The sequence below is a fragment of the Callithrix jacchus genome, chromosome 3 (assembly GCF_049354715.1).
Source record: "Callithrix jacchus isolate 240 chromosome 3, calJac240_pri, whole genome shotgun sequence".
Taxonomy (NCBI): Eukaryota; Metazoa; Chordata; class Mammalia; order Primates; family Cebidae; genus Callithrix; species Callithrix jacchus.
In genome coordinates, this window is record NC_133504.1 from 123,998,084 (window position 1) to 124,009,810 (window position 11,727).

Sequence of the window (11,727 nt, forward strand, 5' to 3'; positions counted from 1 at the left end):
TGTGACACATGACTGTATGTTAATAATGTTTTAAAAATATATAAAGCTATGGATTATATATGATGAGAATCAGCAAAATATCAGAGGTAAGTGAATTTGTAATTCCATATCTGGGTATTCTGTTATTAGGGAATGTGAGGGTGCATATATATATATATTTATTATATTAATTTTTTTTCTTCACCAGCAAAATAAGTAATTACATTTTTATAATTGAAATTGTCCACATTATTTTTGCTCTATAAACAATAGTGCCATTTTAATGATGCTTGAATCATTTAATTCTTACATTTATTTATAATTCACTTAAATTTGGAGAGATTTCACTCTTCTAATGCAGTGACAATAAGATTCCTAAAGCATTACTTAGATATAGAAACAAAGCATGCAACATTTGATGCTATATTCACACATTGTAATATGTCATTCGTGGTTAGTTACCTAGACACTGAGGTTTCAGAATCAATTAGAAAGCATCTGGTGGACTGATTTCTTAGGGTCATGCTTATTAACTAATCTCAGAAAAAGATGTGGAAAATGTGGAAATAGTTGGCAGTAAGGATACGTGGTCCTCTTGACTTTTTCCAAGCTTCTTAGGCCAAGTTCCTTGTGCAAATGTTGGTCTGCAAACATACGTTGAGCTCTTTGTAGGCATTCCAGAGCCAAAGAGGATAGAAGGGAGCTCAACCACCACCATCATTATTCTTTAGGCTCCCCGCTATGTCCCTCTGGGATCTCAGCCTTGGGCCTGAATTTTGTGAATCAAGAGAGTGAATATCTAGTATCAAGTAAGTTTAGGAGATTAAGGATCATTTGGTGCCCACACTAGGGTCTAGTTCCTCAGGTGGCAGAAGTGTCCCCGAGTTCTCTAGTACATTTGTGGTTTTTTTGCAAGGTTGTGAAAGATCTTCTGAAGCTTAGGCTCAGGACAGGGGGACCTTCTTTCCTGGGTCTAAGAGCAGTAATGGACCCCATATAACATGATACCCTTTTTTTTTTTAATTGTCTTTTCTACATTTTAGAATGTATGCACTTTAAGAACAAGTTCAGTATTTTACCCTTTTTTTTATTTCCAGTTCCTTACATATCCCCAGTAATCATATGTAATGTCTGGCATAAACACTGGGTTATTATCACCTGTGACATCTCTGTCTGCTCAACCAGAGTGTCTCTTGTGAGGGAAGAAATAGACACTTTGATTTCTGGATCTCAGTGTTTCCCTCAATCCTGGAAATACGGTTGCCATTTAAGAAATAAGTCCAGTGGTTGAGTATATGTGTAACCTTAGAACTGCACTGAGGAAGAGGAGAGACAGTGTAGTCAATGTCCCACATAGCCTGAATGTTAGTTTGGTAAACAACTGAATGAGGCAAGAAGAAAATGTAGAACCAGAAGGGTTCTGGAGCACAGAAGTAGCTCCTATTCTCCATTTCACCATTTCAGCTACTTTAATTTTATTTCTCATTTCAAAATCTTCATTCCTGAATCTTGGATTACCAGTTGGCCAGACTTTCAAAGTTAGCTAAGTAACCTCAAATTCCTTAGATGTGCCTCTTTTCCCTCTCTTGAGAATCTTTCATTATTTTATTTTATTTTTCTTACCACTCTCAAGGTCTCCCCTTCTTTTTGAACTCATGAGCTATCCTTCATCTGTTCCTTGGCTGGGTGCAGAGGGATGGAGGAGTGGGAAGGGAAAAGAGGCAGTCACAATGTTTCACACACTGCCAAAATGAACAATTTTGTTTCTCCTCGCTGCTCTCTCCTTCCAGGGAGGTGACAGGACTCTGGAAGCATGACTGTATTTGTACTTAAGAGACTAGCAAGCACTGGTGTTACCAACCTTAGCAAAGATTTCTGTGCTATGCAATGGATAAAAGCTGCACAGTGCTGCACTTAAAATGACCACGTCAGTTTTTATCCTTTTATGGAAAACAAGTATAAGCCAAAGTACAGCTGGACGGCCCTAAGTATTTTGCTCCCCATAAATCCTTTGGGACCTTTTTTACTTTCAGAGAGTGTGGTCTGCGAGCTACAATAATGATTGAGATTGAGTAGTTTTCTCCTTGGTGGAATAAAAGCACATGGTCAAATTTAATCTGATTTAAAGGAAAGGAATTGAAGGACAGTAGAGATTAGACTTTTGTAAGGGACTGTTGGGACCTTAAAATCCAAGTGTAATTGTTGCAGGTATACAAGAGAGGTATAATGTTTTATCTCACAAAACTGTATTTTCTTTCTATTTTTATCATGGATATGTATGCATGAGTATAAAGATGTAAAAATGAGTATAAAGATGTAAAAGAAAAGGATTACATCCCAGCTAAATACATTATTACGGAAACTCCTCGTAGTCCAAAGAGTTTCAATTTGTATCCAACAAATAATTTATATATGCTATTGAATTCAACAAAATTCTATAATAGAAACAAAGAATGTGATTACATTATTAGCATACAGGATTAATATTGGTCTTAAAATAGTCAAAGCATGCTTCAGGCTCAAATGTGCAGTTCTCAGAAAGGTATTGCCTCAGTGATGGGGGTCAAATTAATCCAAGACTGAAGGGTATTCTGAAGCCACAATAAGAAATCTTAGAAACAATCTAGAAAGGATCAAATTTATCCCAAGTAACCTAAATATTTCCCCTACATTTTATTTTCAATGCCACAAGAGTTATTTTGCTAAAATACAAATACAATACACTTACGTATAAACATTCAAAGTTTCTCTTTCACCCACATTTTGAGTTCCAAATTTTTTAGTATGGCAGATAGCTTGGTTTCATAATGTGAAAAATGGGTATATTTTTGGTATCTATCTCTTGAGTTTGTATCTGTGTGTAAGGAGATGTTACAGACACACACACACACACACACATGCACAATCTCAGCCCTCTTCCAGATATAAAATGCATAAAATAACATTTTAATTATTATTAATTATTCATAATTATAATTTTAATGTTAGCATATTGCTATTTTGTGTACTATCATAGACAATTTGGTAAGTTGGGTTAGACATTTAGCAAAGGCAAAGATTTTGGCAAAAATAAGCAAAGAATGTTAAAACTGAACAAATACTTCAATTATTTTTTTAAAAACTAACACACAAGGAAGTGGGATACCAGTGGCAAAGTATTAATGCTTAATTTTTTCCTTATTTCCCTTTTGTACCTGCCACAAGCAACATTCATAGCTGAATATAATAATTCGTTGGTGTGGCCCAACTGACCAAAGGACTGAAACAAATTCTGCTAAATGAACCAACATTGGTGCTATGTTAATCTTTTAACTCTGCTGAGAACACTGCCAAGCAGCCACCCTTATCAGCAAGGACCTCCGAAGCTGGCATTTCTGCTGGAAAAAGCTCAGATTATGCAGCAATTTACTGTAGCTGCCTGTTGTGTAAAGTTTTGGGGAGTGATGAAATTAAAATAGAATGTGCTTCAACTCTTCTTTTCTTGATTGGAAATTCTCAACAGATACTATCTACAAAATGGGAACTTATTATATAGTCACAGCCCTGATCAATATATTAACATCTCTGAAGGAATATTTTTACTCCTGGAAGTTCTTTTTTTTAATCTTGTGCGACAAATGTTTAGTTTTACACAGTTACCCATGTGAATAAGACACAAAAGTGTCATAACAGTTTAACTAACAATATGTGATGCATTATGGCGTATGTATTTTAAAATTCTATCCTATTATATTTTATTCCATTGTATTTTTAAATACTGGTTACAACCCACACAATTGACTTTATGACCCTCTAGTGGGTTATGACTTGTAGTTTATACGTATTGAAGTATTACTCTAGTCTCTTGATGACAGAACCAAGCTTTAACAGTTTATAGTGGTATTTCCATTCTCATTAGTGTCTTCTAAGATACTTTGAGAGCTGCTAGAGGTAAGACGCTTAGCTAAATCTTTTACCTACGCTACCATCTGCCTTCAATCTTTTTTTTTTTTTTATAATTTAATAGAGACAAGGTTCCACTACCTTGCTCAGGCTGGTTTTGAACTGCTGGCGTCAAGTTATCCTACTACCTTGGCTTCTCAGAGTGCTGGAATTACAGGTGGGAGATACCACTCCCACCCTGCCTTCAATCTTGATGTCAGGTTCTGATATGGTGTCGGGAGTCATTGGGAACTTCATGGAGTGAATTTTGCAGCTGATGGCACAATAAGCAGAAGGTTCTCTGGGCTGCTGGGACTCTGGGGGCTACTAGTTGTCGTCACTTCTACAAGTCTGTTTGGTTCCCAATCCAAATGGTATTAAATATTTTAATAAATGCATTATTTTCTGGGAAAGTTGAAAAATACTAAAATCTCTTCCATAGACTTAATTAAGATTCTTCCATGTGTCCTTTTCTTCCCCAGTCACTTCCTTCCTTGTCTAGAGAAAGACTGGCTTTAAACCTATGAGCTTCTGAGTCAGTCTTGGATTTGAATTTAATTCCACCTCTAAGACCTTGTACTCCAGTTTCCTTACCTATAAAATAAGACTCATGATACCAGCCTCCCAGCATTCTTGAAATTATTAAAATGACAGTGCACTGAAAATCTCAGACACTGCATCTAATCAAGAATTAAAATCTAATAAATAATTATTACTTCCCTTCTCTTAGTGCTTTATCTCCAGAGCACGTTTCAATGTGTGGTGGCCACAAACCCTGAGCTAACAAGCAACCCATTAAAGAACCACAGACAAGCAAGAGGTTTTCTTTAGCAGTACCACTACCCAAAGCTGGGGTGCCAGAGCCAGTAAGGAAAAATTTAACACAATTAAACCACGTTTTCAAAAAAAATCACAAAACCCTACAGAACATGTCAGCTGCTATGTTTATAATACTATGAAGTATTCCTAGGCTCTGGTCATTGAGAGGCTGCCTTATCTCTTTCTTTAGTGGAAAAAAATAGCAAGAAATACACATAGTATGTTACTAAGTCAATTATGTATTTCTTCATGGAGTCAGACACAACAAAGGGGTTGCACCACTGTCCACTTTGTATGGGTGGCAGCAAAACTTGAAAGCAAAGGAATCACTAAGCATAGAGTAAGGACTATCAAGTCTTATCATCAATCCTGTTATCTGTCTTCTATTCTGTAATTTCAGAGTCCCATATCTCCACCCCATAGATCTACCTCTAAAATCAGTTGTAATTCTTATTTATCTTTCTAATCTGTTCCTCTAGAGGAATAAGATTTATGCTGGCAATTATATCAGGAAAGTCTTCAAGGCAAGTCAGGGTAAAGCAGAGCCACACCACTCATTTTGCTGCCCAATTAGCAAGAATGCCAGTGCTCGGCATAGAGCAGTAAGCCCAGATTTTGCAAGTATATTAGATTGTACTAGTTAAATCTGAAAGATACAATAAAAATTAAAGAAGAGAATGGAATTTAGGAAACTGTGCTTCCGTTTTAGAGACAGTATCTTTGTGTTAGTAATTGCATGGGTTTACAACTTGTGCCTATAACAGTGGCACTCAACTTTGTTAAGACAAGAAGGGATTTATTATGGTAGATTTCAGAACACCAGTGCTCCTAAAACCTTCAGAAGCTTGGTATCATTTTGTCATAAGTTTTATCGTAGAAAGTGGTATATTAAGAAAAGAAAAAGAATTCTACTTCCCTTTCAAAAGCGAATAATTTTTAGTAAACAAGTTCTAGGAGTAACATACATAATTCCACAAATGATGAGCTGATTCTTGAAATTTCTCATGTTTTGGGGTGGCTGTTGCTGTGGATAAATAGAAATTTTACTCTTTCTGAGTATTTACTCACATCAATACTTTGGGATGGGTCTGGCAATTATTAAAAGCAGATGTTTCCTATTGTTGTTTAATTCTTTAGCACAAAATAAAGAAGTTTGGGCAGCTAGCTGTTAATGCCCAAGGCAGAGTCATTTCATAAATCGTTTCTAATAAATGGATTGGGTAGAACTTTACTCTCATTTTTATTTTATATGTAAAGTGATTGAAACTAAAATTTCAAACAAGCAATAGATCGAAAATTATTCTAATATGCCATAAGAATATAAATGCATGCTTCTTTAAAATTTCTGATACTGAAAAATTTTAAAGATAAATTAGAAGATGTTTCTTTGGAAATATTTCTTTCTTTTTTTTTTTCTGTATTCATAAGAATTTACCAGAGTGGTTCTGTTTAATTAAGTGTCTTAGTCAGTTTGAGCTGCTATAACAGAATTCCATAGGCTAGGTGGCTTAAACAAAAATTATTTCACAGTTCTGGAGACTGGGGAGTCCAAGATTAAGATGCTGGCAGATTTCATGCTTGGTGAGGGCCCTCTCTCAGTTTACAGATGGTGGCCTTCTTGTGTCCTCATAATGCAGAAAGGGAGAGAGAGCCAAAGACTGAAAGCTCACTGATCTCTTATTATAATGACATTTATCCCATCATGGGAGCCATACCTTCATAAACTCATCTAAACCTAATTACTTACCCTGATTCCGTCTTCTAATATTAGCACATAAGGGAGTCAAGCCTTCAAGATCTGAATTTGGAGACACAAACATTCAGCCTATGACAGTAAGGTTGTAAAACACCACTTTTGTTTTGTTATTTAACAAATATTTACATAACACTTCACATGTACTATGGTTTACACATGTTAACAATAAATATTTCTAACAACCCTGTGAGGCAGGCACTATTTTAAGCTCTTCTACAGGGGAGAAACATGAGCAAATAAAGCTCAAATTACCAAGGATCATGAAGCAAGTTAGTTGAGACTTCAACCCTGAAAGCCTTATCAAGTAAGTGATCTCTACAGCAGGGCATCTAGGGAACACTCTATTCCTAAAGCAGCCCTGCTTCTTTATTCTCCGGCCATTCCCAGCCCTTCTTATAGCAGTGACAGAGTATCTCACATATCCCTGAAGTCTGCATCCACCACCAATAATTAAGACAGAGTATTGTAGGCTTATAGCTTAATTTTCAAAGGGAGTGGGGCATTGAAATTGATGGTGAAAAGTCAGTAATGCAGTGAGAAGGCATCAGCTAAACAGGCTTGGAAATGCTTTACTGACATTCCTCTACAACTAAAACTTCCTTCATAGCTGTTTCTCTAAAGGGAACCAATCCCAGGATGCTGGTAAATACAGATGGCATGGTAATGCAATTATATTAGTAATCTAGTATATATATATCAGAAGCGTCTGCTTGTGCTTAGAGGAGTAAACAAGCAGAGGCTCATTCTCTGCTCCCTTTCTGGTGTCTAAGGCCCAGGGACAGTACTAGAAAAGGTAGACCACTAGAGCCCACCAGGCCCTTTGTAGCTCCCCAGTGATTACCATGGATCAAAACACAGCCTCCCATACAACAAAAAAGTGATGCTACTGGAATTACTAGAGTTCGAGATGTTCCAAGGTTTCAAAGAGGGGAAAGATGGGAGATTGCAAAACTGTGTACTAAATTAAATACTGAATTGACCCTTGGCAATGGTCTGTTCCTGCCCCCAACCCCTACATTAAACACACACACACGCGCACACACACACACACAGACTGGTAATTTGTTTTTAAGATCATAAAGCACCAGGAAGAAGACTAAAGCTCTTACGCCTAATTTGAAATGACAGATGTATTGTTAAAGACTCGTTTATTTCAAAGATGAATGAAATCTGCAAAACCCAAACTAAAGACAGGATAGATACTGCGGTAGTTCTTGCCCTAACTCTTCCAGTCCCAGCAACTGAAAAGTCTTTCAGAGAAGTAACTCTTCCCTCCCCTCCTCAGGATGTAGCGCGGTCCCTCCGTGTGTCTAAGGGATCCGAAGCACCACGCGGCGCGCTGGGTTCACGAAGCGCCCCTCGCAGGCTGTATCTCCGTTTCTCTGAGAGCGGCGGGCTCTCGCTCCCCCTTCAGGGATTTGGGGCAGAAAGCGAACACCCCACGGTTGGCGGGGGTTACGAAAGACAGCCAGACTCGGCCGTCACTCGTGAGTGACCCGACCCCACTCCGCCCCAGAGGCGGGGCCTGTGCTTTCCTTCCGGACTCTGGATCGACCAGCAGCTCCGGGAAATTCCCTGGCCAGGGCGCTCCGGGATTTCCAGCCCCAAACATGAATAAAAGGGATTCGCCGATCGCCGGGAGTCACAAATCCCGGGCCACTCTCCCGCTCCTCGCACCGCCGCCAGACCCGCCTGCTGAGCCCCATGGCCCGCGCCGCGCTCTCCGCCGACTCCAGTAACCCCCGGCTCCTGCGGGCGGCGCTGCTGCTCCTGCTCCTGGTGGCCGCCGGCCGGCGCGCAGCAGGTGAGTCCTGGCGTCCTGGGGACCCCGGGGCGGGACGCGGCAGGGGTGGGCGCCCCCGCCGACGGCCCCGCTCAATCAGTGAGTCCCTTCTTCCCTAGGAGCTCCCCTGGCCAATGAACTGCGCTGCCATTGTCTGCAGACCCTGCAGGGAATTCACCTCAAGAACATCCAAAGTGTGGAAGTGAAGCAACCGGGACCCCACTGCGACCAAACCGAAGTCATGTAAGTCCCGCCCCGCGCTGCCGCTGCCGCTGCCACCGCCGGGCCCAGACCCTCCCGTTGCCGCAACCCTGTCCCTAGCCCGACCTCCTGCCTCACGGATTCCCTTCTCTCTGCAGAGCCACACTCAAGAATGGGCAGAAAGCTTGTCTGAACCCCGCATCCCCCATGGTTAAGAAAATCATCGAAAAGATTCTGAACAGGTGAGTTATGGTTTCCATGTACACAGTCGACTAGAGCCGTTGGTTAGAAAAACTGGCATCTGGTCCCGAAATAGTAAATCAGGAAAACCCAAGGGTTAGCTGAAGCACTGAAAAAATTATTATTTTTTACAAAGTTGCCAAGAAGGTTATTAATCTGCTCTGGTGCCAGAGGATATTCCCAGTGCCCGCGGTCCCCACCCAGGTTCTTCCCTCTTTCTTGAATGCAGGTAAAACTGCCTTCATTTAATTTCTCATTAGAGTTTCCCAGTTGTGCTGAAGTGCTTTCTACCTGTTTATAAACACAGACTTCATTTCCCCTAGTTCCTGTTGAACTTCAGACCTGAAAAGCAGACTCCTGGTTTTTTGTAAAAGTTTAAGGGTGAAGAGCAGAGATTTCACAATGATATTGCACCGGGTACATATCTGGGTGCCACCACCTATTAGCCATGTCACTCAAAGCCAATTAGTTTATCTGAGACTTAGTAACAGTGAAAATAACAGTAGCGACATCATGAGGTTGCTGTGAGGCTTAAGTGAGGCCTAGTATAACAGAGAGCAGCAGGTTCTTGCTGTTTTTAAACCAATAATACAGTGGAGACCAACACCCCCGCCCCACCCCAATTCCTAAAAGAGCATCCCAAGCCTAGCGGTCCCTGCCACACAACACAGCTGTAACCGATGGTAGCCACTTGGGTGCCAGTCTGGGGAAACTGCCTTCAGAAAACTCTAGAGCCTGGCGGCACAGGACAGGAGACCAGTGTTGTACAGTCCGCTTTCCTGAGCACCTACTCAGGGCACCTATTTTCTCATTACAGTGGCAAATCCAACTGACCAGAAGGAAGGAGGAAGCTCATTGGTGGCTGTTCCTGAGGGAGGCCCTGCCCTTATAGGACCAGGAGAGGAAAGAGAGACACAGCTGCAGAGGCCACCTGGACTGCACCTAATGTGTTTGAGCATCGCTTAGGAGAAGTTTACTATTTATTTATTTATTTGTTTGTTTGTTTTTGAAGATTCTATGTTAATATTAAGAATATTATTGAATCTACTTGCACACTGTCCCATTATATTTATGGTTTATTTTATGTCAAAGCCAAGTTAGTTAAATACTGATTCCTATTTAATTTGAAGGTAGAGATGGTTTGCAGATATTCTGTAGTCATTATGCTAATATTTTTGAGGAACCCACAACATGTCAGCCACTGTGATAGAGGCTGGGGGAATCCAAGCAAATGACCAGTGAGATTAATGTGAAGGCAGGGGAGTGTATATGTATTTATTTTTTAACTGTAAAGATGAATGTCTATTGTTATTTATTGAAAAGATTTCACAGTGTGTGGTCAACATTTCTCATGTTGAAGCTTTAAGAACTAAAATGTTCTAAATATCCCTTGGACATTTTATGTCTACCTTGTAAGGCATACTGCCTTTTTTAATGTTAATTATGCATTGTTTGTTTTTTGATATTTATTGATGTTTTCACAAAAGACATGAAAATAAAATATTTTAAAATGCTAAATGTTTCTTTTATTTTGGGGGGAAACAAGGACTATCTTTGCTGAAAATCTGATGATTTATATCAATATTTATTTCTCGAAGTTTTTTTTTCTGAGCTTTCAATCTGCTATACAGATAAATCAAACAATGAATTATGCCTAATTTCATGTGTTGATTGCTGTCTCTCCCCTTGGCTCTCACCTAGTAAAGAATGTGCTTTACCAAACTGTGGTCTTGCCCCTGATGGGAGATTCACTGATACATATTGCCCTTTTTACAAGAAATTCCTTACTACCTTGCTACCCCAATTTACCTCCTTAAAAATATGGAGGGGGGAAATTTGTCAGAGACGTTTTAACTAGAGCAATTCCATCTTGAATAGGGGCTGGGTAAAATGAGGCTGAGGTTTGCTGGGCTGCATTCCCAGTAGTTAGGCATTGAAAGTTACAGGATGAGATAGGATGTTGGCACAAGATACAGGTCATAAAGACCTTGCTGATAAAACAGGCAACAATAGAGAAGCCAGCTAAAACCTACCAAAACCAAGATGGAGAAGAGAGTGACCTATGTTCAACCTCACTGCTCATTATGCACTAATTATAATACACTATCATACTAAAAGACACTCTTACCAGCCCCATTACAGTTTACAAATGCCATGGCAACTTCCGGAAGTTACCCTATATGGTCCAAAAAGGAGAGGAACCCTCAGCTCTAGGGAACTCCCACCCCTTTCCTAGAAAACGCATGAATAATCCACCTCTCATTTAGCATATAATCAGGAAATAACCATAAAAATGGTCAATCATCAGCTCAGGCTGCTGCTTTGTCTACGGAGTAGCCATTCTTTATTCCTTTACTTTCTTCATAAATTTGCTTTTACTTAAAAAAATTACGTTCTTATAGTTATCTTAATAAGGGATCTCATTTTATTGCTTTTGTTCCATAATTTTTCATATGCTTGCTGACAATTTAATGAAGATGTCAGTAAAATGGTGGCTATTTTGTTTTTCAAAACTCAAACAATTTGTGTCATAATAGAAGCATAAAAAGTGAGTGGCTGAATTATTCACTGGTGGAAACTTCTGATTGAAATTTGGGTTCAACGTTCTAACCTCAGATATAAGTAACTGGCACTAAGGTTAATATTGTTGCAATCCTTTATGACAGTATAACAAACACAATGCTTTTAAGATTTGACTGGATTTGTTTGCATAATTCCTAGTGGAATTTTGATAGAAACTTATAGAGCGTTTATCTGAGAAAGTCCTCTGGGGAACTCTGAATTCAGTGATGCCCCAGGATGACAGTAGCACTCCAGGTTTTTCGGACAGAAACACAACTGTCATATCAAAGGAAGAAAGACCCCAATAATCTAAAAGAAACCACACTCCAAACCTGGAAGGGAAGGACATTTGTACATGCGTGAGGTATCTACTTGCCTCTGATTCAGGACTCATTCCGGAATTCTGAACCTTGGGTAATTGCCTCTAGCACAGGCAAGAAGGTGAGACTGGCAGCCTCAATACTGG

The 11,727-nt window shown here is 39.6% G+C and overlaps 1 protein-coding gene across 1 annotated transcript; it reads left to right on the top strand.

The window, feature by feature from the left end:
• The first annotated feature begins 8,118 nt into the window (after positions 1–8,118).
• Positions 8,119–10,217, top strand: LOC100400489 (C-X-C motif chemokine 2). Its single transcript, XM_002745753.7, has 4 exons — positions 8,119–8,279; positions 8,378–8,501; positions 8,618–8,701; positions 9,517–10,217. Exons 1-4 carry the CDS (start codon positions 8,180–8,182, stop codon positions 9,530–9,532), a joined length of 324 nt encoding a protein of 107 aa, XP_002745799.3. The 5' UTR covers positions 8,119–8,179; the 3' UTR covers positions 9,533–10,217.
• The last annotated feature ends 1,510 nt before the right edge of the window (positions 10,218–11,727 follow it).

What these genes read in the sequence shown, in the direction of transcription:
- LOC100400489 (XM_002745753.7), top strand. Translation starts at nt 8,180, where the DNA reads ATGGCCCGCGCCGCGCTCTCCGCCGACTCCAGTAACCCCCGGCTCCTG. An exon ending in CGCCGGCCGGCGCGCAGCAG is followed by an intron (nt 8,280 to 8,377) that starts GTGAGTCCTGGC and finishes CTTCTTCCCTAG; the next exon opens with GAGCTCCCCTGGCCAATGAA. An exon ending in TGCGACCAAACCGAAGTCAT is followed by an intron (nt 8,502 to 8,617) that starts GTAAGTCCCGCC and finishes TTCTCTCTGCAG; the next exon opens with AGCCACACTCAAGAATGGGC.